Consider the following 26,426-nt stretch of genomic DNA (forward strand, 5'->3'; position numbering starts at 1 on the left):
CAATAAGGCTAAGTACCAATTTCTCATTGGAAACAATGGAGGCAAGAAGGCAGTGGGATGACATATTTAAAGTGTAGACAGGGAAAATTGCCAGCCAAGTATCTGACAAAACTGTCTTTCAAAAATGAGGACGAGGCATATGGAATTTGGCCAATAAATGTTCTATGTGTTCTGACTGTTAAAAAAAAAAAAAAAATGAGGGTGAGGTTAAGACATTCCCAGATAAACAAAATTAAAGGAGCCATCACCAGTAGACTGGCCCTACAGGAGAGGCTAAAAAGGGAATTCTGCAAGTTAAAAGGAAAGGACAGTAGATAATAGATCAAAGTTGCATGAAGAAATAAAGATCTCGGGTAAAGATAATGACATAGGTAAATATAAATGTCAGTACTATTGTATTTTTTGCTTATAACCCCACTTTTTACTTCCTACTGGATCAAAAATGCAAATGTACAAAAAGTAATGATAAATCAATAGTTTGGGACGTATAATGCATAAATATGTAGTTTGTGACAAGAACTGCTTAAACAGAGGGCTATGGGAACATAGTGTGTGTACACTACTGAAGTTAAGTTGGTATCAAACCAAAAAAGTTTGTTTTATCTTTAGGATGTTAAAGGAGGGAGAAGGGGAAGTTAATGCATAATGGATGCAGCATTTTTGTTTGGAGTGATAGGAAAGTCCTGGTAATTGGTGGTGGTGAGGGTAGCACAACATTATGAATGTGATTAATCCAACTGAATTGTATGCCTGTGAATTGTTGATATGAGAAGTTTCATGTTGTATGCATGCTTCATTGATTAAAGAGAGAGAGATTAAAGAGGTAATAATAACTAAAGACTATACATGATTCTGGACTGTGTTTAATAATGGAGGAGAAAATGCCCAAGAGGACATATTGAGATATATGAAAAACTTGAGAGTATAGATTGTGTGGTGGTTTGGAGCTATGCGGCCCAGAAAAACATTTTCTTAAACATAAGCCATTCCTGTGGGTGTCTTGTAAATAGGACCTTTTGATGAGGTTACTTCAGTTGAGGTGTGGCCCAGCTGAATCAGGATGAGTTTTAATCTTGTTGCTGAAGGCCTTATAGGAAAGGTCACACAGAGAGAAAACTAGAGAAAGTAGCCAGAGGCTGAACATCATGGAAACTGGAAGAGAGGGGAGAATCCAGGAGAGGCTGCCAGGTGCATTGCCATGTGACAGAAAAGCCAATAACCAAGGATCACTGGCAGCCAGCCCCAGAATGCCATAGTCTTCTGGGAGAAAGCATTGCTTTGATGATGAACTTGTCCTAGCTTCAAAATCATCAGCCCATGCATTCCTGTTGTTCAAGCCAATCCATTGCATGGCATTTGCTTTAGCAACATGGAAACTAAAAGCAACTGTAAGCTTTGTATCAATGTTATATTTCTTTAACTTGATAACTTTACTTAGGGTGGTTAAATAAATGAATATCTTTGCTCTTAGGAAATGCACATAGATGTGTTCAAGGAGCCTAATGTATGCAACCTACTTTTAAATGTTTGGAAGCTAGAGAGAGAGAGATAGATGGATGGATGGTAGTTAGTAGATGGACATATGGATGGATTGATAGACTGATATGGCAAATATGGCAAAGCATTAAAAGTCGGTGGATCTGGTTAGGGGTGTGTGTGTTGGTTTGAATCTGTTATGTTCCCCATAAAAAGCCATGTTCTTCAATGCAATCTTGTGGGGACACACCTATTGTGGGTGGGGTCTTTTGATTAGGTTGTTTCCCTGGAGATGTGACCCACCCAATTGTGGGTGGGACCCTATGATTAGATTATTTCCATGGAGATGTGACTCCACCCATTCAGCGTGGGTCTTGATTAGTTTACTGGAGTCCTTAAGAGAGACACTTACAGAGAAAATTCCCAGATCCATCTCAAACCCAGATGTTTGGAGATGCTAAGAGATGAAACCCAGAGTTTGCCCAGGAGAAGCTATGTGAGAACCCACCAGTGCTTAAGGAGAAAGCCACTGGAATAAGAAGCTGAAAGCAATGCAACCCAGGAGCAAAGGACAGCAGACACCAGTCATGTGCCTTTCCAGCTGACAGAGGTGTTCCAGATGCCATCAGCCTTTTCCTCAGAGAAGCTTTAGAAACCAGAACGGGGTGGGGAGTGGGGGGTATGTTGGAGTTCTCTGTATGGGATTTGTATTAGTTTTGTAACTATCCTGTAAGTTTGAAATTATTTCAAAATAAATTTTTAAAAATTGTGGGGCTAACCTAACCTGCTCAGAGGGACATTTTTAACATTATGTCCCTACATTACAAAAGAAGAAAGGTCTCAATTCAATCATCAAAGCTTCACCTTAAGACATTAGGAAACAAAGACCAAATTAAACCCAAAGTAAGCAAAAGGAAGGAAATAATAAAGATAAGAGCAGAAATCAATGAAATAGAAAGCAGAAAAATAGAGAAAATCAATGAATTCAAAACAGGGTTCTTTGAAAAGATCAACACAATTTAAAAACTTCTAGCCAGACTGATCAAGAAAAAACGAGGAGAAACAAATGGTTGATATTAGGAATGAAGAAAGGCATTACTAGATATCCTACATACAGTAAAAGGGTAATAAGGGAATATTATGAACAACTCCTGCCAGTATTTGACAACTTAGATGAAATGAATATAAATTAAAACCCTTAAAATGTGTTACCCAGTAACTTCTAGGAATCTATATGTTCTGGTTTGCTAATGCTGCCATTATGCAAAATACTAGAAATGGACTGGCTTTTATAAAGGGTTTATTTGGTTACAAATCTGTAGTCCTAAGGCCATAAAAGTATCCAAACTAAGGCATCAACAAGAGGATACCTTCACTGAAGAATGGCCGATGGTCTCCAGAAAACCTCTGTCAACTGGGAAGGGATGTGGCTGGTGTCTGCCTATCATTTTTTCCTGGGTTCTGGTTTTCAAATGGCTTTCTCCAAAATGTCTCTGGGCTTGTCCCTCTTAGCTTCTCCAGAGCAGACTCTGGGCTAGCATCTCCAGACATCTCCAGGCATCTCAAAGCATCAGCAAACATCTCTCCAAAAGTCAGTCTCAGCTGCTCTTGGGGCGTTATTTTCCTCACTTAACTTCTCCAGAGCAAACTCTGGGCTAGCATCTCATAAATGTCAGCAAACATCTCTCCAGAAGTCTTTCTTATTGGACTCCAGTGATTTAATTAAGACCCACCATGAATGGGTGGGGCCTGCATCTCTGTGGAGATAATTTAATCAAAGGCCTCATGCACAGTTGATTAAATCACATCTCCATGGAAACACTCAATCAAATGATTAATGTCTGCCCTCACAAGATTAAATTAAAGAACATGGCTTTTGGGGAATATAATATATCCAAACTGGCACACTATCTTACATAAATAAGCTGAAAATACGGACAAAACTTTATGCTCCAAGATATTTGTCAAAAGATTATTTATAGAACTGATATCTACCTTAAATATCAAGCAATAGGAGATTAATAAATAAACTATGTATATCCATAACCATAGAATTCCCATATGTAATGTTAATTTTTAAAATATTAGGAAATCCTTCAGCAGATGGTGATCTCAGTGTAAAAATACATTTATTTGTATGCACCCTTAATTTAGGCTAGTAGAGATTTTTTCTTAGTTTAATTATTTATTTTCTTCTTAATGTTTTTCTTGTATTTTCCAGATTTGCTTAGAATGAAAGTCAGTGCCATATTTTCATGGTCATGTGCCAAGAAGTTGGTTTTATAATTGAAAATATAAATTGTTCTTTTTCTAAAAACAGATAAGGTATAACCTACCCCTTGATCCCAGTCAATTTTGTTTTAGAAATTCAAGACCATACCTTTTAGGAAGAATTGGGATTTTAATATCTCTGTGTATTTTATCCCTCCGTTGGTAGGCATATTTTGAGGCCATCATTACAAATCTGTTCCAGCAAGAAGCCCAAAACAACAGCTTTACACCTCTGTTCAGTGTCTCTCTCAGTCCAGGTGTCAGTGGGAGAAAGCAAAGCATTTGCTTTCCCTTGTTTTTTCCCTTCTCTTATTGGCCCATGATCATCAAAACATCTTTTTACTTGAAACTGTTCATCTTGCTTTTTTCTTTCATACTTCACATAAAAACCATGATTAAATGGAAGCTTTCTAGCAGTGGTTCAAATTATAACTCTCCTTTCCATCGATGTACCTTCCAACTCCACCCAGCCCTTTTGTGTTTCCCATCTGAATTTCAGTAATATCTAGTTCATCTGCCTCTGGTTTCCCCATGTCAGCTCATTCTAAAGCAGCTGTTGGAATATACTCAGGACACAATGTATATTCTTTCCTTTCCAGAGATACTACAGTAAATAGCTTCCAGTTTCTTATGAAATCCCCAGAGTTAGTAAGAACTGAAAGTCACTTGGATAAAACCAGTGGGCCTTATCTTAAATAGACATAAACTCCTTTTTGGTACATGAAGTCTAATGGTCAGAGGATTATGCCATGTCTTTAGCATAGAATAAAAGGAACATTTCTAAAATATATATATATATATTTTTTCCTTTTGGCCTTTTTCATTTACATACATACATATGTAAAAAGGAAATAAACTATAAACCAGCACTTTTGGAGAAGGACAACTAATTCGTCATATAGCCATGTTACATGAGGCCTTACTGTATAAGGGAGCCATGATTTGAGGAATCTGTTTTGTTTAGAACCTTTGGTGACATTAGTTGATCCCTTCCTATCTCTTGGCCCCAATTATTTGCAATTAAATCTTTTAACTGGTGTTCTCCCTTTCATAGTTGCTCCCCTGCAATCTGTTCACACAGAGGTCAGAATGATCTTTGAAAAATGTAAATCAAAGCATGCCATAATACTTCTTAAAACCCATAATTTAATTATCTCAAAAGATGCAGAAAAAGCATTCAACAAAATCCAGCACCCTTTCTTGGTAAAACCCCTCATATAAGTAGCAATAGAAGGGAACTTTCTGAACATGATAAAGGCCATTTATGGAAAACCCACAGCCAACACCATAATGAATGGTGAAAATTTTAAAACTTTTGCCCTAAGATAAGGAACTTGACAAAGATGCCTGCTTTTCTCCACTTCTAATCAATATTCTACTAGATGTTCTTATCAGAGGAATTAGGCAAGAAAAAGAAATAAAGGTTTCCAAATGAGAAAGGGAGAAGTAAAACTATCTCTATTTGCAGACACCATGAATTTATATATAGAAAATTGAAAAGAATCCACAAGAAAACTTATTAGCTGATACATGATTTCAGCAATATGTCAGGGTACAAGATTAACACACAAAAACACAATTTGCTCTTATAAGACTAGCAATTAACAATCCAAAGAGGAAATTAAATAAATAATTCCATTTATGATAGCATCTAAAAGAATAAAACATCTAGGAATAAATTTAACCAAGGATACAAAAGACTTGTGTACTGAAACTTACAAAACATTGTCAAAAGAAACTAAAGAAGACTTAAATAAATTGGAAGACATCCCATGTTCATGTATTTAGAGAGTTAATATTTTTAATGTCAATATTACCCAAATCGATATGCAAATTCACTGCAATCCCTATCAAAAGTCTAGCAGCCTTTTTATACAAATGGAAAAACTGATCTTCAAATTCATATGAAACTACCTGGGGCCCTGAATGGCCAAAACAATCTTGAAAAAGAACAAGGTTGGAGGACTCACACTTTCCAATTTCAAATTATACTGTGAAACAACAGTCATCAGAACAGTGTGGTATTGGCCTAAAGATAAAGTAGATCAATGGAACAGAATTGAAAATCCAGAAATAGACCCACACCTCTGTGGCCAATTGATTGTTAGCAAGGGTTCTAAGTATGTACAGTGGGGAGAAAACAATCTCTTTAATAAAAGGTGCTGGGAAAACTTGATATCCATATGCAAAAGAATGAAGTTAGACCCTACCTCACACCATATACAAAAATCAGCTCAAAATGCATCAAGGTCACAAATGTAAGAGCTAACACTATAAAACTCTTAGAAGATAACATAGGAGCAAATCTTCATGACCTGGGATTTGGCAATGGATTCTTAGACATGACACCAAAAGCATGAGCAACAAAAAAAACACAATAATTTGATTTCATCAAAATTAAAAACTATTGTGCACTGAAGGAAATTTTTAAGAAAGTGAAAAGACAACCTCTAAAATGAGAGAAAATAGTTTCAAATCAGATACTGAATAAGGGCTTTATATTATGATTATATAAAATTTTACAATGCAACAATAAAAAAGACAATCCAATAAAAATGGGCAAAAGACTTGATTAGGCATCTCTCCAAAGGAGATATACAAATGGCCAATAAACACATGAAAAGATGCTTAATGTCATTATCCACTAGGGAAATGCAAATCAAAACTGCAGTGAGATACCCCTTCACACCTACAAGGACAACTATTATTTAAAAACTGGAAAATAGCAAGTGTTGGAGAGCATGTGGAGAAATTGGAACTGTTTGGCATTGTTAGTGGAAATGTAAAATGGTTTAGCCACCATAGAAAGCAATATGGCAGTTCCTCAAAAAGTTAAATATAGAATTACTATATGACAGCAATCCCACTTATATGTATATACCCAAAGAGAATGAATCAGTTCTTCAAATCATACACACCAAACTCTTTCTCACCTCAGCCTCTCACAGGACTCTGGAGCATCATTCCCTAACACCTTCCCCTTCTCCCCACGTCCCTCCAAATAAATTTTCACCTGGCTGTGTCGTTGATTCATACTCGTTCGTAAAACAAGATCAAATCTTGGCTTCAATATCACTTCTCAAAGGGGCCTTCTCTGGGCCCCAAATCTAAATTTGGTTCTTCCCATTATTTCTTGTTCTTCTTTATAGCACTCATCATAGTTTTCACTTATATTTTGTTTTGTATGGTTTATTTGTTTACGGTCTTTCTCATGTGCAAGTCCAGAAGTTTCTTGAAGGCAGGGTTTATTCACCACTATATACCCCACGGTCTTGTTTGCTCTTTACCTAATACATAGTAAGTGCCCAATGAATTATTGTTAAATGAATGCATGAGTGAGTGAAATAAAGAAAAAAAAAGAAGTGTAGTCAATAATTAGAAAATATTCATGAGGAAAAAAAATTGCAATTTTTCTGTTAAAGGAAAATATATCAAATCACCTATTTTCAATGTATTCAATTAATAAAAATATTTAATGTAAGAATTCCCATTTTTATCTAAGATTTGGGGAATCTTAGACATATTCAGACAATCTTTGAGGAGAGGGATCTTTCCCATGTTCATTTTTGTTTATGTGTTAAATGTTTGTTGAATGAGTAAGAGGATTAGTATATTCGTTATGGAAAGTAGTCTAGTTAAATGTATTTAAAAACATTAAGTTGTTTTTACTGACCCAGTATTTCCACTTTTAGGAATTTGTCATTAGGAATAGTCCTAAATATGGAAAAGATATTTCCATATTTAATAATATTTCTCCAAGTGTTATTTATAGGAGTAAAATATTGGAAACCACCTAAATGCTCAGTAAAAGTAATGGCTGAGTAAATCATTGTATATCCACTAGATAGTACATAAGTAGCCCTTAAGCTTAAGGTTAGGATAATATAATGATTTCAAAAATGCTTATAGTGTTAATGTAAATAAATAAAGAATGCAAAGTGTTCTAACCATTTAAAAGGAAAAAAGACTGGAAAGAAATATGTCATGCTGCTTTGTCTGCGGGTGATTTCCTTCTCCTCCTTCCTTTGCGTATTTTCTTTAACATGCACATATTTTTGTTTTTACAAAGGTTGTAATTATATTACATTATACATATATGGCATAGCTTGTGTATTAAGGTCCAATTTCAGCTTCAGTATATTTAAATGAATTCTGGCCCTTAGATTTTGTAATCATTGAACTGAAGTGCCATGCTGTCTCCCTTAGGATGATGGAATCATTGCTGAAGATTCCTATGCTCATGGGTTAAGCCATTCATCCTCCTGGCAGGATCACAGTAACTTTCTGTCTAGTCCACGATTTTCTCACTTGAACTGTAAGTAATGGAATCATATACCAGTTTTTAATTGGATTTAAGAAAATGCAATTTATAGCAAGAATAATATGTAAGGCCAGTACATAATTGTATTAAAAGTCTGTGAAAATTTTCACTATGTATCATGTAAATAATGTCCCCCAGGTAAATTTATAATGTTCTCCAATTTACTAAAGAGTGCCTGGAACCTTCTTTTTAGACCTTACACTTCTCAGAGGAGCTTAAAATGAATCATCCACAGTGAAAATCTTTAGCAATGTGTTTATTATTGTTTTGAGATCACTAGTAACTGTGCATGGGAAGTTAGGCAGTATTATAACAACAAAAAAAAAATCATCAAAAAGTTAAAAATCTTCACATAGAACTGTTCAGGAATACCTAATTTTTGGAAAGAATAAGGATACTAATATTTTACCTGCTAGATTTCACCCTGTGAATATTCTGTAAATGTTGATAAAATGTTGACAAGTTCATTTCCCCTTCATGCCATTCCCTACCATACACTCCTCATCTTCCCCTGCTATATTTGTTCTTCAGGTTTCAGACTTTAGAAACTTACAGTTTCAAATGTGGTCTCTGTTATGAACTCCCACAATGTGATACAGTTTTCCTTTAAAGCCATTCTCATAATAATTACAGAATTATTGTTACTTGTACAACATTTTGTGTAATGATTCTTTTCTCCACCAAAGAGTAAACTCAGTGAGGACAGAAACACGTCTGTTTGTTCACCATTGTTTCCTCAGCAACTTAGTACTGGCACATAGTAAGTGCTCAGTTAATATTAGAGTTTTTTAAGTACACTTTTATGCAAACCATTGGGACTCAAATGTTATTTAATGGATTCTTATTTGGATAGTTATTTAGCCCTTCAGTTTACCATGAAACTGGAGGTTTGTATATTAAATCTGATAATTCTGCCATTTAAAATACTAGGTTTCTATAAAATGAAGCACCAAAATAAGTCTCAAGAAAGTTGGCGAAGTCCAAAGGTGATAACTCTCAATTTTGCTAATTTATATTCATGGATTCACTCAACAAATAATTACCAGTTTCTGATAAATGGTTTGATTTTCATTATATCATGATTATTTTACTCCAAAAGCTAAGTATTTTCTCTTTCCTGTCCTAGTCATTTTACCAGTGATTTTGTATATGCATATCCCCTCTGCTATTCTAAGCTGGCAGCTGCCCTTCAATATGGATCATATCTCAAGTTGGTTATGGTACCTTAGAATCTGATATACATATAGACCAAACTTTTTATCATTCATATTAAGCAGTGGAAAAATTTCCCCAGGTCTACTGGATATAAATAAACATACTTGGGAGAGATACGGGGGTCTTTGCAGCATCAAATGTCAGAGGGTCCCATCCATTAAGACATTCAAGGTCCCTGGAGATAAACAGCACAATGGTATCAGTATAGAGCTCATTGTTTGATTGCTACTTAGTTTTGTCAGTATAACTTTCCTAACACTCCCTAGAAAGCCAAGTGGAAAGAAGCAGTTAGAAGACATAGGGGGACAGCATCAAATTTTTGGAATTTTATTCAATATGAAAGGCTATGAAAGAAACTGTATTCAGCTTTCTACTCAGTAGCATTTCAAGACCAGCTGTGGTCATTTCTCTAATTAAAATATATTCTTCATAGGCAGTCATAAGTTTCCTATATAAATCCACTGGCTCAAAAGGAAATAAAGTAAAATGAGAATAGGAAAAAAAAACTGAGAACATCATTTGAATAAGAAAATAGTTATTATAATTTATATTAAAACATGACAGGAAAATGCAGCTTAAAAAATAAAATTCTTTATTAATTTAAAGAAACACCCTTATTAATATCCTTATATTTTACTATTCTTTTTCCCAGGTTTGTTTTATGATTTTCCTCCCAATCTTACCTCCATGATTTCAAGAATAGCTTTTTAATTTTAATCACAGTTGCCTTCTTGTTAATTATTTTTAAGTGATTGAATTAAACTTATTTTTAAAAATCACATTTATTCTTATTTGCTTTTCTGATGAAACTTGAATTTTCTATACCTTTTTCATAATGTGATATAATAGGTAGAAGTAGGGAAAATTAAGATCACCCCAACTGACTATTTCTCTAGCACAAAATATTTCAGCTTAATTATAGAAATTGTTCTATAAATTCTCTTTAATCTCTCTTTGTACCTCCAAAATTTAAAGGGGAGATATCAAGACCAACAAAGAGGAAAACAAAAAGTATGGTAAATGCAGGGAACAGAAGAAGACTTTAAAAAATATAATTAATGTCTTCAGAAAGATAGAAGATATCCATCTGTTAAAATAAAAGCAAGATTCTGTGAAACAGGAACAGAAGATAAGAGGTCTCATAACTTAAAAATATAAGTGCCAGAGAGTAAAAAAAATTGAGGGGTGAAAAACAAAGTTAAGGAAATGACAAAGAAAGCAAAAGAAAAATTGAAAGAATTAGACAATAGGAAAGAAAAGATTCAGAAGATCAATTCAAGAGGGACAATACTAGATTAATAAGGGTTTTAGAACCAGAGAATTAAACACACACACACACACACACACACACACAGAACAGGAGGCCAGGGGTGTCCAGATTCAAAGGGCACCCCCGCAAGTACAGCTGTCATCCTGAGATTTTCTTCATCATCCTTCTATATTGGTTCCCATGGTTTCCAAATTCTCTCTTCTTTCTTGTTTTACTCTTTTCTTTTGCAGGAGAACATCAAAGAAAGGGGAATAAATGTTTTCTTTATCTTACTGAAAATAGATTTCTTCTACTCATCCTTAAGAGTTTAGCTGGCTATAAACTTCCAGGGTTGAAAATGATTTTCTTTCTGAAGCCATTCCACAACTGTCTTCCAAATGCAGTGCTGCCATTGCAGAGGTTTATGTCATTTTTGACTCTCACTTTTGAAGTGATCTCCACCTTTGCCTCCCTTTCACTCTGGCAACTTTTAGGATCTTCTCCTTCACCCCAGTGAGTGTTGGGATGATATGCCTTGGTGCAGATATTGTTTCATTCATTCTTCTAGCTATTTGTTGGGTTGGCCCTTTTAATCTGGACCCTCATGTTCTGCAGTTTTCCCATATTGAAGGAAGAAAGGAAAAGGCCCATCAGGGTAAATGTTTGGGAAAATCAAGGAAAGCTGATAGACTCCCTGATACAGCTGAACACTTAGAAACTGCTACTAATAGTCACATGGCAGATCTGATTGAACAATTAGAAACAATTAAGGACCGTCACAGAGAAAGAGCAGATCAAAACAAAACAAAACATGGGCCACTTAACTCCAAGGGGAAAAAAAAAGCAATAAGAAAGGAAACCTCATCATATTATACCTATTAGGTTTGTGTGAGCCATATTTACAGTCATTACAATATATATGCTTACTTTGACATAGCTAAAAGTTAAGGTGTAACTATATTGGAAAGTGGGTGGGTATGGATAATGTCTAAAACTGAAAATAGCAATATAGTCATTTTTTAGAAAAATTAAAATAGAGAAATTATTGCTAAAAGAGTTGAGAAGCAGAACTGTGGTATTGGGAGGGATGGAGCAAGAGATTCCCGTTTTTCCATTATAATCCTTTGACTTTATAACTACTTGATATGCATGTATATATTGTAAGTAAAGTGCTACTGAGCAAACCCCAGCTTTTATGTCTGAATAGCAAGTTTCCAATTTTGTTAACTTCTTAGCAGACATAAAACTGAGATTTAGAGTGTAAGACAATTAGGACCTGTATGGTTCAAAGAGACATGGGTCCAAGAGAACCATAGGTCCTTAGGCAGACATGAATTTCTGAGCCCAAGAACAGGCCCTTTCCTACTTTAGTAGGGATTATGAGGCCCTTCTGTCTAAGCTGTAGATGCTAAGGCATTCATTCTGCTGAGTTAGGTGCCATGTCAAACTGTGACAAAACTAAAGCATAAAACCACTGGCCATGGAAAAAACAAAGGAAATGGGAAAATACTGCATAATTTGTGGTCTCTGAAATGATCCAGCATTAATGAAAGTTTATTTTAAGTAGAAATTTATGTCAGGTTTGTGTAGTTCAGGTCAATTCAAGAAAAGGTAGATTCCTTCTGCCAGGAAGGAGAGAAGAAATGTATAAATTGTAAGTTTATATTACCATTGGAAATAGGAACACAGAAATCCATTATTTAGAGCCATAATCACTACCAAATTTATCCTGGCTGACTGGAAGTTCTGGCTGTGATTCAGGACACTCTTTTAGAAGACTTGGATTCCATTACCTTTAGCCTGTAGAGAGTGGGGGCTTAGTAAGAGAGACTCATAATGTCAGCTTTTGAAACTGTCATTTTTACTTTTAATAAGTTGCAACTGACCACTGGTCTCCATGTAAAGCTCCTTTTAGGCTAAAGGAGCACAAGTCCAAGACAGGGCCTTCACTCATGGGGCCTGGACCAGACTGGACCTGAGTGAAATCTGTAGTAACCTGATGACTTCTAAAAATCTTGAGTCCTCTGAGACCCAAATGCTTGTTTGTCAACTTGGTGTCTCTAAACTATATTTTAAAAATAGATGCAAAGTACAATTTTTCAGTAAATCTGAAACAGTTCTAAAAAAATAAAGTTTATTGAAAGAAAAGGAAAAATGTTATCTGAGGATTACAAAGGAGTTTGGCAAGTGAATCTTATGGATTAGTTTAGCTGGATTTTCTTTAAAAAGCAAATCAACATAAAGTCACTTAAATATTATTTCACTTCCTTACCTCAGTTTGCATTGCTATAAAAAGAAAACAAAAGTTAGTATTCTCAGTTTGCATTTTGAGGTGCCTTTAGTGGCAGTGTAATTTCCTCAGATGAAAAATTACTTATCCACAGAAAGAATAGCACGCTATTTTCACTTCTGTATTATACTTATTGTCCATCCAGCTAACTATGAATAGACACATCTGTAGTCTGTCCTCTGACTTGTAAGAAAAAATCCTGAAGATTTATAGCAATTAAATTGTTGGGATACTGATAAGGTAAGAAAATAGTTTCTTGTCCTTTAAAGGACTTATTTTTTCCATGAACACACAACCTTTCTATGTCTCTCATTTAATAGACTCATTTTATGAGACTGTGTTTCAGTAATTTTCACTAACCAATTAAGTGCCAGGTATTTAAAAATAATTGAGTTCTGATTATTGATATTTGACAAGGTATTCCCTAGAAAGCAACTAGAAATTTCCCAATTGACTACCTCTTAAAAATCCCTGTATATATTCATTTGTTCAACCAAATTTACTAAGAGTCTATATACAAGACTCTGCTTGAGAGTCTGGGGATACAGTATTGAACAAGACAGATGAAGTCACCTTGTCTCATGAAGGAAACAGCTATTAAACAAGTAAGGTATAAAACAAGCAAACAAGTCAATGAACTAATTTGAAATGTTGGTAGGTACTATAGAGGTGAAATGATGGAGAACCTGGAACAGGGCCACTACTTTAGGCCGGAGATTAGGGCTGTCTCTCTGAGGAAGTTACTGTTGGACTGAAACCCAGATGGCAAGAAGAACCAGCCCAACTAGAACTGGGAAAAAGAGTCTTCCTGATAGAGGGATCAGTAAGTGGGAAGACCCCAGAGAGGAAAGGGACTTGGTCTGCTAGAGAGAGGGTGTGCCCACTGAGGCCCGAGTAAGTGAGGGAGGGAGAGAGTGGTAGGAGATGAGGTCTAGATGGAGTCTTTTCAACCACAGTCTGATGTTTGGATTTCATTCTAAATTCATTGGGAAGCAATATATGTGTGAGCGTGGGGGAATATGCAATAAGTAACCTGATTTATCTCTTAGAAAGATAATTCCAGTTGTGTTACAGAAAAGGGATCATAAGGGGGCAAGAATGAAGACAGAAAGAGAAAATAGTGGCTTGGGCTGGGTGGTGGTAATAGAGATAGTGAGAAGCAGAAGAGCTCAGGTCCTGAGTTTGGGAAGTAGAATCTTCAGAACTTGCTATTATGTTGGATAAGTGGAGCAGGCAGCATGAAGGAAGAGAGGAACAAAGGTTTGAGAAACTGGGCAGATGGTTTTATCATTTTCTAAGATTAAAGGACTAAAGGAGGGGCATATTTAAACAAGTAGAAGTCAAGAGGGAAAATTTCATATAGGCAGTTGGATTTAGGCATCTGGAGCTCAGAAGAGAGTTAAGAGATAGAGGAAAAAACAATAAATCTAGATTTCAGATCCATTTAAATAACAAAGAGGATTCGTAAAAAGGAGGCCCTAAGATCTCTCCCTAAAAATTGTGTGTGCATGTGTATATGTAGTTTATATCATTGTATCCTGACCGAACACATCTTCTATTCTCAGAGACTCTTCAAATTTTTTTTCTTAAATCACATGAACATGTGTTTTTGAAAATATAGTTAACTGATTGGTTATTACTCCACTGAAGATCTGCTAGTCCATGTAAAGTTTTAATTACAGAAAACTAGATCAAATAAAATGATTAATTATCTTCTGCAGTATTAATTTATTCATCCTGGAATTTATATTCACCCAGGTTTATTTTTGTTTTTCCTCTTGCCTTGCCAGCGTTTACCAAAAGAACAGTTCTTCCAAATTCAGCTTCAATCAAAGAAGATGCCACCAGTTTAACAATGAGTAGAAGAAGTCCACAATCCAAAAAGGAGGAATATGAGAGCAGAAAAAGCAAAATGTAATTAGTTGCATTACATGAGTCTTTTAAAAATAATAACATATTATTCTTGCTACAATTTGGCCCAGATTATCTAGCCAGCATACCCGCTACAGCTTGTGTCCTTAAGCATTGCTAAACATTGACTAAAATGGCAATGCAGTTCGTCTTTGTGAATGATATGAGTTAAACCAATTCAGATGATATTGTCTGAATGACATGCACCTAACTTATTGGCAACTTATGCCAATGGAGAACAATTAATATTTTTCATTTGTATATTCCTTTTTCAGGTGTGATCAGATCACATGCCCTGACCAAAATTTGAATTTATAATTGAGGTCTTTCAAAATGATTGGCTAAAGAGGAGGAAAATGAGTTTCCCTTGAGGCAAAAGTTGCCAGCACTTTAGATTCAGGGAGCATTTATATAAAATTGATTTTTTTTAAAATTCTTTCTCCCTAATAAATTATCATGTGTTATAACATGTCACGGAGACATGCATGTATAATATTAGACAGTCCACTTTATAAATGTTCAGGATCATTACATCCATCATCTCAGCGGTCTATTGCTATATGCAATATCTTAAAATTATCTCCAATCATCCATTTTTAATATCAAAAAACAACTTATAAGTGATCCCTGAATTATAATGCACTGTAAAGAATTCATACCATAATTTATTTATTTGTCTTTTTGTGGCCAAATATACCACTGTGATCATTTAAGTCATATCCTGGAATCTCTTTGGATTACTCTGACCAAAATTTGCAGTTCCAAACTCCTGTATCCGCAAGATTCATTCTGCACTAGTTTTTGTATGATTTGGTACTAACCATCTGTCTTCAGTATCATAGGTTTTCTCAATATCAAAGTGTTTTTAAGAACTTATCCTCTTTACATGCCAATCTACCAGTGGAGAAAGATTTATATTAAATGCTAAATAATGATAAACATCCAGGAATTGAATCCCACTGGGTCTTGGTAGAAAGATTCTGCACAGAGACAAGGACAATAAAGCAATACCTTTGTAATGTGCATTACCTTTTGTGTTTGTTAAAGTATACTTGCTTGCCAGATTTCTCACTTTTTATAAACAAACTTCTATTTCCACTTAAGATATGTTTTCCTGACTTACATATTTTGAATATGAAAAAGAAGAAACTAGCACTTTCATTTCATGAACTTGAATACAACTGTTACTACAGAAGATGGAGACATTTTTTATATATTAAAAAATACATCCAGGTATGGTGATTGTGTGCACAATCTACATAAGCTCTGAGAGTGCAGCTGTGCATTTTCTCATTTATTCATTCCCACAACCTCTTATTGAGTTCCTGCTGTATACTACGGGCTGGGGGGAGGAAAAAGAGACACAAAAAACAAGTGTATATGTCCCAAAGTTTGTTTGGCATTAGATATTACACAAAAAAGAGGTGATGTGCTCAGATCAGCTGGAGAAATCCAGGGTAAGACAACATTAAACAGGTCTTGTTTTGTTTTGTCTTAATTTGCTAGTGAGCATTATGAGGTTTTAGTGGGAGGAGCCATTTTGGAGGAGTGACTCATAGTCCTGGTGATCCACACAACCTGTTTCACTCTATAGGAATATTTGGGGTATTGAGAAATTATTTCATTATTTCTATTGATTTTTTGACGAACACCATAGTATTTTATCTCTTTGGATCTAAAAGACTAACACGGAAGAAAATAAGGAAGAAAACCTTTATTTAAATCCTAAGGATAAAGGTTAGTTAAAATAGCTTTTCCCTATATGTATTAATAGGAACTTCATGCAGTCCATTCTGTTTAACGGACACTGCTCTAAGCCATTAGAGTATTTGTTGTCATTTTTAAAAAAAATTACAATAAGCCAGTTAGACCTGAAAGGGTAAGGTAACTCAGAACATTTCCTTGGAAAATCTTTGGAAACACATTATCTAATGATTTTATAACAGAAGTAAGAAGTGATACAAAAGACCTTTTTAAATCTGAAAAAAATGAGACCATTATATCATGTTATTGAATGTCCTGTGCTACTGTTGGATGAATGAAGGTGTCTAACTTTAAATATGGAACACACAGAACTTAAAAGCAAAGCCAACTTTTTGTGAGCAACAATTTTGTCAAAATTCCTTGGCCCTCTATTCATATGGAATTAAATCCAAGGACCTGTCTCCTCTAAGGATTTTTCCTATCTCATGCAGTCCCATAAGCTTGAATTGGAAATCAAAGGAACACTAAGGAAGCTCTAATAGCTTGATTTATACATTTCAAAGCCGGAAACTGCTTTTCCTTTTCTCACCCTGTTGGCAGGATAGTGCAGGATAGTGTCAGTTTTGTGTGATAGCTCCATTTGCATGTGGCTAGTCAGCCATGTTTCTTGTGGCACTGAAACATTGTAAGGAATAAGGCTTATTCTGCAATGAGCCTGGTTCAAAGTTTAATTGGAAGACTGACCTTTTGGGTTTAATAATTTTGATTCTTCTGGCCATCTTTCCCCCTGAACACACTAAACTTCTATTGAAGTTGTTGAAGGCCACAGACGGAAGAAACACAGCTGGGAGAAATCTGGCTTGATGTTTTTCCCTTTGGTTAAGGTCATATTATTTCTTTGACTAGTGTCTGACTTGAAAGTTGAAAACCAGTTGGTTATGTAATATCTTATGTGTCTAATTTCCCAGAACCACCAACTTTTTTTTCTTTTTTCTTTTTTTTTTTTTTTTTTTTTGTTGCAACCTGGACATTGTGATATTTTAATGTGTTATCTCTGGAATTTAGATACTGAGACATCTGTTCCTTAAACTTTTACCCAGCTGATGTTATGGCAGAGATTTCTTTGAATGCCAGGATCTTACAAAAAACAAAAACCAAAAAGAAAACACCTTTCCCAGTGTTTTCAATTTGTCCTGTGAGAGTTCTCTCCTTCAGAGCTCAGCTTTCCTACCAATAATTTTAGAGAACAGTTAGAGGCAAAAACATGGGATCCTCCCCAGTCTTTTCTGTATATGTGTCTTGCACTGGGCATGCACAAATGGCCCTAGGAAAGAACCACCAACTTCTCTTCTTATTGTTAACAGTGTAATTATATAATTTTACTAATAAAAGATAACTTCTATAAGTATAATAAAATAGCATGTGCATGGCATTTGGATTCAAAGGTTACTTGGAAAAAAATTGCTTACCTACTTACCTAAGAAAACAACTAAGACTATTTCTCTTCATTTTTCTCCTTTCAACTATGGTAAATGCATTTTCCATTTTGAGTCTAAGTTCAGTGGTATGCAAAGTGTATTTAGATTCCCAGTAATTATGATACATTTTCTCTACGTAATCTGTATTGAGTCTTATTAAATAGCAAATATTTTTTTAACAGGATCAAATTCTTACATATAATGAGATGTTGTATTTACTTGGCAAGCCCTTTTTTTGAAAAGGGTAGATAACTCAAATTGTTCTACCCCAGATTTGTGCTATAAACCCAACTGCACATCATATGATAGCCAGGAATGCAAGCATTCATTGTGTTATTTCCTTTCCAAGGTTTGTATACCCCCTTCCTCAAACAAAACTGTCCCAATATTTTGTCTCAATTTAAAACAAAACAGAAAATTTGTGATTTTCATGGCCTTCGAATGAGGAAGCTTTCCTCATGGAAGCATCTGGTTTTCTTGGATCAAAACTAAACCATGAACTTTAAGCTGGAAAGGAAATTTGGGAAAGTTTGCATATAAAGGCATTTCATGCACCAAAGTATCATGTAAAAATAGTTACATCTTCCAACTTTTAAGTTCTCAAATGTTTAGCAATAAAAACATATCGGTGTATCCCTATTCAACACACAGAAATTTAAACCAAGAAAGATTCCATTTAGTTTCATTTCCGTATAAACCATGACACATCTAATTTGAGGATCAGAGAAATCTTTACATCTAGAAGCAGAACTTTAGATTCCAAGCTCCCAAACAAATTTTAGAGAAGTCTCCCCTGTTTTTAATTAGTGAAACCAGCCCAACCTTCAAGTTCTAACCTCATCTGTCCCCATTTTAGCACTCCCGCTATATCCATGCCTATGGCTGTGTCCTACCTAATTCCAAACCCAAACTAAGTCACTCCTAAGATTCTATCAGGTCAGCTCCTACTGTTGACCTCTGAAGTCTACTAGCTATACAACCCACACTGAGGGGGTAGACTCAGGTTTGTGACACCTGCATTTCTTGCAAGACCAGCCAATTAGAAAAGGATTTTAGGGCCACATGCCTTGACTGCTTTCATCGCTGAAACCCTAGAAACCCTAGGCATACTTCTATGGCTGGGTATCTTTTCTTCCCTGGTACAGCTTGACTCTGACTTGGGTGCAAAGCCATGTGACAACTGTGTATATAACCTAGCCGCCTTACAATCTGAGGGAATAAACTGGATTTCTAAGCATAGCAACATGTTAGTACACTTTCAGGAGATTAGTCAAAACAATATATAATCCAACAATCTCACCTTTCAAAATATAGAACTTTACGCCTTTGAGCATGTAGGTTGTGAGAGTGAGTAAAACAAAAATTCTCCTGTGGCCAAAATGGAGACGTCCAATATTTATCACCCAGACTTCTAACAATAACTTGCTATGTTTTAAAATAGTTGAATTTGCAGAATTGCCATTCCCTATTCATTCCCTAGGATGAATGCTTTGTTTTCCTTAAACTGGCAATTGTTGAACTGTCATGAGAAGCAAGAGATTATTGAGAGATTAAGACATGACCATTCTGTCTTCCATCATTTCTCCATAGATGCCTTAAATATCAGCACTCTGGTCATCATAGCTATATACTTTACTGGAAATAAAAGATCAGAATGCTTGCCTGAAGCAGTGTTTTCTTGTTTGTTTTTTTTTTTGTTTGTCTTTTTGTTTTCTTTTTAACAGAAGGAGTGGATATTAAACTACCAACAGTTCAGATGTTATTTAAAAGTAAGAAAATATTCTGAGGGAAAGGAGGATAATATTATATGCTCATTAGTTAGTCACTAATGGGCAGTCTCCTTTAAATTCTGATTTAATGTTTTCTTAAAATCATACTCATTTTTAAAAAAAGGCCAAGCCCAGTTTTTATAGCATCAAGTTTTCCATCAGATTACAGTTTCCTTTATTTTTTTTCTTACAAATTTTTCACTTAAAAGTCAGGTGTACTTGTGAGTCACTTGAAGTCACCAAGGGTTCAAATAGCTTTTTAAAAGCTCCAAACATTTGGCCAACATGTGAAAACTTGTACTCCAAGATTCTGCAGCTCCCTTTGTCCTTGAAACACTATATTTCTATTGGAAGCGTTTCCTCCCTCCTACTGCTTCTCTTCCATTTCCTTCTCTAGGATCTGTAGCCACCTCATGAAGCATCCACAGAAGCAGCATTACATCCTTTATTTGGACAAGCCTGTGCACTGGAGTCATGCTCACTTGTCCCGTGCATGTATTTCACAACATCAGGAAAATGGCAACCCCAGTGAGAGTAATACTTGAATTACTCATGTTATTTTTCTCATGATGTGGGCCGGTCCTTTATCAGGTGTGAAAGACTTCTCTTGATAAAACAAGATCATTATTCTTCATCTTTGTGAGGGAATCCTGTTGATACACAGCTATTTTTAATACAGTATTTACATGTAGTTTATATATCAAGAATCTATATCACATTCTCTACCTTAAAGCCAAAAGAGCACTTCCTAAAATGTGTGTCCAGTTGCACATGGGATTTAAAATCTAAATTTCTAATATATCCCCTTTACAAGCTCCCCCCCCCGTCTCTTGAAGCCAGCTATTTCAGATAGTACTGTGTAACTTATTCAATGCTATCCCTAGGGTAGTGGTAATGCTAGTTGTGATTTTGTTTGTCCATTGTTGCTGAGCACTTGGCTGGATACGGAATGAAGGATGGCAGGAGTTCTGTAAAATGATATGAATGCAGAGGAAGTTGGGTTGCTTTCAACAACACACATTTTAAACTGTTTACTTGAGATAAAAACCATGGTAGCACTCAATCCTTTATCTGATGCAGGGTCCTGGAAAGTAGCATTGTGAGAAATCCCAGTGAACTTGTGCTCTGTAAAGTCATATTTCTGACGAAAGTTGCACTAATCCTTAATGTTCTTTATGGACTGCTTGCTGGCATTTCAAATCTGGGTGCAAAGTGGCTGCCCTTCAGATATTTTTCTGGGTGCCTTATGCTTTGTCTGTGATTTTGGATTTTCATTTTATTTATGGTATCAAGCCCACCATGAGTGAAGGTACAGGCTTAATCTATGACTTAGCAGTTTAAAAACTTCCCATCACCCTGAACTTTAAGCTGTCAGTTACCAGCAGCCCAGCAGCAATCTAAGAAGTAGCAAAGCCATCTAAGACAGTGTGGCTTGTTGGGGGAGATAGGGAGGTGGAATGTGCAATTAAGAAATCTAGGGATTTTGGCTTTTCTTTTTTTTTCTGGACTGGGTAAAATAGATGCATTAGTTCTAACAAGGCACTTCCTGCCCAGAGTCACTGGCAGAGCAGCCTCCTCCCAACAGCTGCAGGCTTGAGAGACCTCGTGCTGCTGGCCAAGGTTCATTCTGTGCTTTGACTGAGACCACAGCCAGTAAAGCCAGTGTGTACCACGGAAAGAGTTTCCCATTTTTTCCATTGGAGTAGTCTTTTGTGAGGTTACTTTGAATGTTCCAAATTAACAGTGGTGGTCATTGCTCAATTTTTTTTTAATTTTAACAGCACATAAACCTACTGATAGATTCCATTGAGGACAACTCATAGTTTTCTGTGAAAAGATACTTATCCTTTTGTTTGGTATTCATTAAAGCACTGGTTCTCAAAGTGTGGTTCTGAGACCAGAAGCAGCTGCAGCAGCATCACCTGAGAACTAATACCAATTCCCTGGCCTGCTCAGGCCTATTGAATCAGAAACTCTAGGGGTGGGGCCAACACTCTGTGTTGTAACAAGCCCTCCAGGTGATCCTGATGCATGCTCAAATTCAAAAACTACTACCTTAGAGGTTCATTTGATTATAGCCTTCTCTGAGTTTTAGTCTCTTTCCCAAATGGTTTCTATGCCAGGTGATGTGCAAGGGCACTCTTTTAAAATTTGTTTTCCAGTATCCTGCATTCTCCCATATGCCCAAGCAACTCCAGTTCCAAGGCTCACCCAAGTAGGACTTAAACAGCTTCCAAAAATGCTTGATTTACTACCAGAGGTCACTTCCGCACCTGCTTCTCCTAATTGACTTCCATTAACCAGAACATTCTACCCACTCATAGGATCATCACTGAGATATAGGAAGTAAATCAGGACCTAAAGGTATAGCTCTTCTCTCTGGTTCTAAGGGCAGAACTAGTATTTGATTATCTCAAGTGTATAAACTTCTTTAGGTCTGAGCTCTAATTCTATCTTCCTTCCCTCCCACAAAAGCATTAGGGGCATTAGTTCTATGTTACCATTTCACATGCAATTTCATTTTTACCTTTCTATACCAGGGACTCACAGTCATCTACTGTGTTTCAGACTTTGGCTTGTCATCTTAAGAATGACTTTGATTTGATTACTTCTAAACATTCAAGTCTCATCCAGTTTTTCTTCATTGTCTATAACTGTGATCAGAGATTTATTTTATCTTCCATCTCTTTGTCTCAGAAAGACTGATAATTAATAACCATATATAATTTGTCTTGCCCTTTTATTTTCCCTTTTGGATTTTCCCTTAAGTATACTGACAATATGAAATATTTATTTGAAATTAAGTCTTCCCCCTCCCTTATTTGCTTAAAACATGGACCAAATCAAAATCTGTACTGAATTCTCCAATTCTAGAATATCTTTACATCTTTGTAAGAACTTCTCTTGATTTCTGATATCAGTTGAAATATTACACTGTGTCATTCATCAGAGAGAGTCTTTATTTTTTTTCCTCAAAGAATGTTTATTTATTGAGCAACTTCAGTGTGATAGGCCCAATTCAGAATCTTTGCTAAGGACAAGTCTCCCCTCCCCCTCAGCAAACTGCAGCAATGAAAGTACTGAAGCCTACAGGTCCTGCATAAATATCAAAACCAAGTAAATTCAGCAAATAGCATAACCCCCACACTGTTTAAAGTGTTTTCAATTATTTTGTGGTTTGGAATATGTACCAAATTATTATGTAGATAATAATTATTTAAAAAAACACAACCTACATGAATATACAAATGCATTTTATTATACCTGCTGCTATCTGCGTTGGGAAATCTTTCCACGTTGAACAGGGACTATGTCAACTATTACATACTTACAATCATAAATTTCTCAGCACTAGCCTTTCACCCAAGAAAGTATTACTTCCACTAATGCAATTGTCTATCTATTCATTCAACAATCAGTTATTGAGCACCTGTTATGTGTCAAACTTTAAGTGGCTAAAAAATATCTTCTGTATATATTTTAACCATGCAGTTTTAAAGGATGTAAATATAATTCCTTCATTTGGAGTATGGATACAGTTGATTAGCTAGACATGTATGTTTAAATATGCATTTACTTCATAATTCCTATTTACCAATTACAATAGTTATGTAGTCTACAATTTGAAATGGATACAAATAGATTTGCATTACCCTTCAACTTGATGTTTTATCCTCTTCTAGAAAAGGGAATGAAACTGAACTTTTAAAAAGTAGACACCCAAAAGTTTTTTATATTTACATGATATCAAATAATACAGGAAGATAGCCCAGACCTTTACCCTAGTCTTGACCCTTTTGAGAGTAAACACTAAAAGGATTGATTTGATCATAGCCATACAATCCAAAAATGATCCTTCCTGTTTTAATGTTTTCCTTTTGGGCAACCTTTACTTTCCAAAAACAGAGATCTTGTGTGTATGTGAGAATTTATCATTTGGTGGGCACTAAATAAAGATTAGATTCAGTTCTCACAACTATTAGTGAAGATGGGCTGAGCTTCTCATAGACAGACCTCATGTGAGAATAATCCCGTTCTGGAGCCACTGAGATCCAGATGTCCAACTGAATGCCTGCCATCCTCCATCTGCTGTTACGTCAAGATCACTGCGTTTGAGCTGTGGACCATGTGTTATGCATTTTTTATACTGACGCCCATGATTGAGGTCAGATGTTCTCTACCCTTTATTTTGCCCTTAGGGACTCTTTGTATCTCTCAGTGGGATATACAGTCACAGACAGTGATACAACAGAGCAGCTATAGAAAAACTTTCCCATGCAATGTTCATGCAAGGTGATGTTCAGGCTAAACTTTCGTTACCCTTGAATATTTAGTGTTTATTGCTCTTCTCAGAAAGTGATTACAAGTAAACAGAAAACAAAGTAGGCATCTAAAGAAGAATAAGTTATATTTTGAAAGCATAGGAGTGTAAGGAATTTTATTTTGTCCTTCCACATGTACAGACAACATTGAAACCTGTCAGTTCTCCTAATGTGATAACTGGTGTTTATCAAAGTATGAGCACTAGAGTGAGATCCATGTTTATTTTGGTACTAATCTCATCACCATAATTTTGCACAAATATTTCACCAATATTACAAAAGCAACACTATCTTTTAACAAGAGAATAATTGCTTAGTTTTTGCTGGTAATATCTTGGGAGAAAATTCCCAACTACCCATAACTTGTGCAAGGAACCATTTGAGTTGACATTTGTAATCCAGGTAGGATGTAAGGAGATTAAACCAAAGTAAATCATTGCCATTTTAGTATTCCTGATGCACTTTTGTAATTAATAGCCAAAGGTATAGTATATAGAAAAATTTGTGTAATAGTAAGCAGTACCTAGTTTTTTTGTTGATGTCCTTTGATATAATCATAGATTGAACATCATAGCTCATTTAATCAGTATTGTATCCAGCATCAGAATCTTTGAAAGCTACTTATAAATTGCAACCAATGGTACCTAGAAAGCAGCTTTATTTGGTGCATTACTTATAGATGTTATAAATATACTGTATTTCTAAACTGCAAGATCCTTGGCTAGACAATATGTTCTTTGATGAAAGACATTGTGTTTTGCCTAGCACAGTGGATGGCATATTGTAAGTGTTCAAAACACATTTGCTGACTGAACTAACAACACCTACACTCTCAACCATCTTTCCCACTACAGTGAGCAAAAGGTGTTATTAGCCAGTCTTGATAGGCAAATTTGCAGTCTTTTCAGCACTTATCAAAACCAGTTGCCTGATTGTATTCACGAAAGTTCATATCATAGTGTTGTTCTTGGAACCTCTGCCTCAGGATGAAAATGACGCCTTCAGTGCCATGAATGACATGAAAACCACACCTATTAGGTAACATCCCTTTGTCACCAATGTTGAGAGTAACTGAGCATGAAACGCATTGATTTTCCCATAACAGATATCAGTGAAGTGTCTTTGTTATCACTGCATGTACCATCTCCTTTGCATTTGTTCAAGTATACAGTTGAGGGCCTGAATATGTGTTGGCTATCCCATTTGTGGATTTTTATAGATTCCTGTCATCACCAGGTAGTCCACCAGGGCTGTCCATCGAATGACTAATGTGGAACAAAGTACTTGAGATTGTAATGATGGCCCCTTGAGTCTGAAGTTCATTTTGTAATAAGGGTTTTAGGGAGAGTGGAGAGACCCAAACTTAATGAGGAATTAACACCAATTGTTCCATGGTTGGCGAATTTTCAGTATCATTTTCAGGAAGTTATGCTTTTCTCTCCCCACCCTACCCCCCATACAATATGGCAGGTAAATTTTTACCGGGCCTTAAAGAACTGTTAATTTGCTGCTGATTGTGGTTTGTTTGCTTGTTCATCCCACCCACATTCCTTCATTCCAGCATGTTTGGCTTGAGAAACTTGCTTAGCTCATATGCTAGTTTCTTGTCACTAAGTAATATATTTGCTCACTTCGGCTAAGTGTCTGCTGTAAAAGACACTTAGAAAATTGTGTGCTTCCATCATCTCTCTTTGTCTTTACTTTTAGTACTTCCTCTCTCTCCACATTGCTATTGCAATTCCCAACACTTTCGACCAAAGTGATGTTTGGCACATTTCAAAGTTTAGGTCATAAAGTCTGAGCTTCCCAAGGTCTGGCTTTTTCGGCTGTTTTGTTGTTTGTAATGATGCAGTCTCACTGAAGTAGTGCATAATGTGCTTTTTTGTGGTGCTTTTCATAATCCACGTTCACAAAGCTTCCTGGGCCCTCTGATATGCTATGATATAGCTAGAGAGTGCAGAGTTGTTTTTTTTGTTTTGTTTAGTATGAGTACCATCACATCCCTGATGTATCTCAGCCTTGATGATGGATAGTACCTGTGATGGTTAGGCTCATGTGTCAACTTGGCCGGGTGACCCAGCTGTCTGGTCAAGCAAACACTGGCCTAACAATTGCTGTGAGGACATTTGAGGCTGGTTAATAAACCAACAGGCTGGTTTATTAAATCATCAGTCAATTGACTGCAGCTGTGACTGATGACTCACCAAAGGGCGTGCCTTCCACAATGAGAGAATGCAATTGGCTGGATTTAATCCAATTAATCAGTTGAAGACTTATAAGCAAGACAGAGAGAGGACCTTCACTTCTTCTTCAGCTGCCCGGTGAAGCATTTCCTGAGGAGTTCTTCGAAGTTGCCAGTTTGTTTCCTGAGGAGTTCATCGAACACGTTCATCAAAGATCCCAGTTCATTTCCTGAGGAG

General features: G+C 35.9%; 1 protein-coding gene across 5 annotated transcripts in view; it reads left to right on the top strand.

Moving 5' to 3' along the window:
* CEP128 (centrosomal protein 128) overlaps nucleotides 1–26,069 on the top strand; it is a 632,097-nt gene extending 606,028 nt beyond the window's left edge. For all 5 annotated transcript variants that reach the window (XM_037832153.1, XM_037832154.1, XM_037832157.1 and 2 more), the window contains 3 exons: nucleotides 7,954–8,062; nucleotides 14,613–14,736; nucleotides 25,991–26,069. In XM_037832153.1, the coding sequence (XP_037688081.1) occupies nucleotides 7,954–8,062; nucleotides 14,613–14,736; nucleotides 25,991–26,039 (282 nt within the window). In that variant the 3' untranslated portion in view covers nucleotides 26,040–26,069. The remainder of the gene's footprint in view (nucleotides 1–7,953; nucleotides 8,063–14,612; nucleotides 14,737–25,990) is intronic.
* Nucleotides 26,070–26,426: the final 357 nt, after the last annotated feature.

Source organism: Choloepus didactylus, chromosome 4 (genome assembly GCF_015220235.1).
Source record: "Choloepus didactylus isolate mChoDid1 chromosome 4, mChoDid1.pri, whole genome shotgun sequence".
NCBI classification, from domain to species: domain Eukaryota; kingdom Metazoa; phylum Chordata; class Mammalia; order Pilosa; family Megalonychidae; genus Choloepus; species Choloepus didactylus.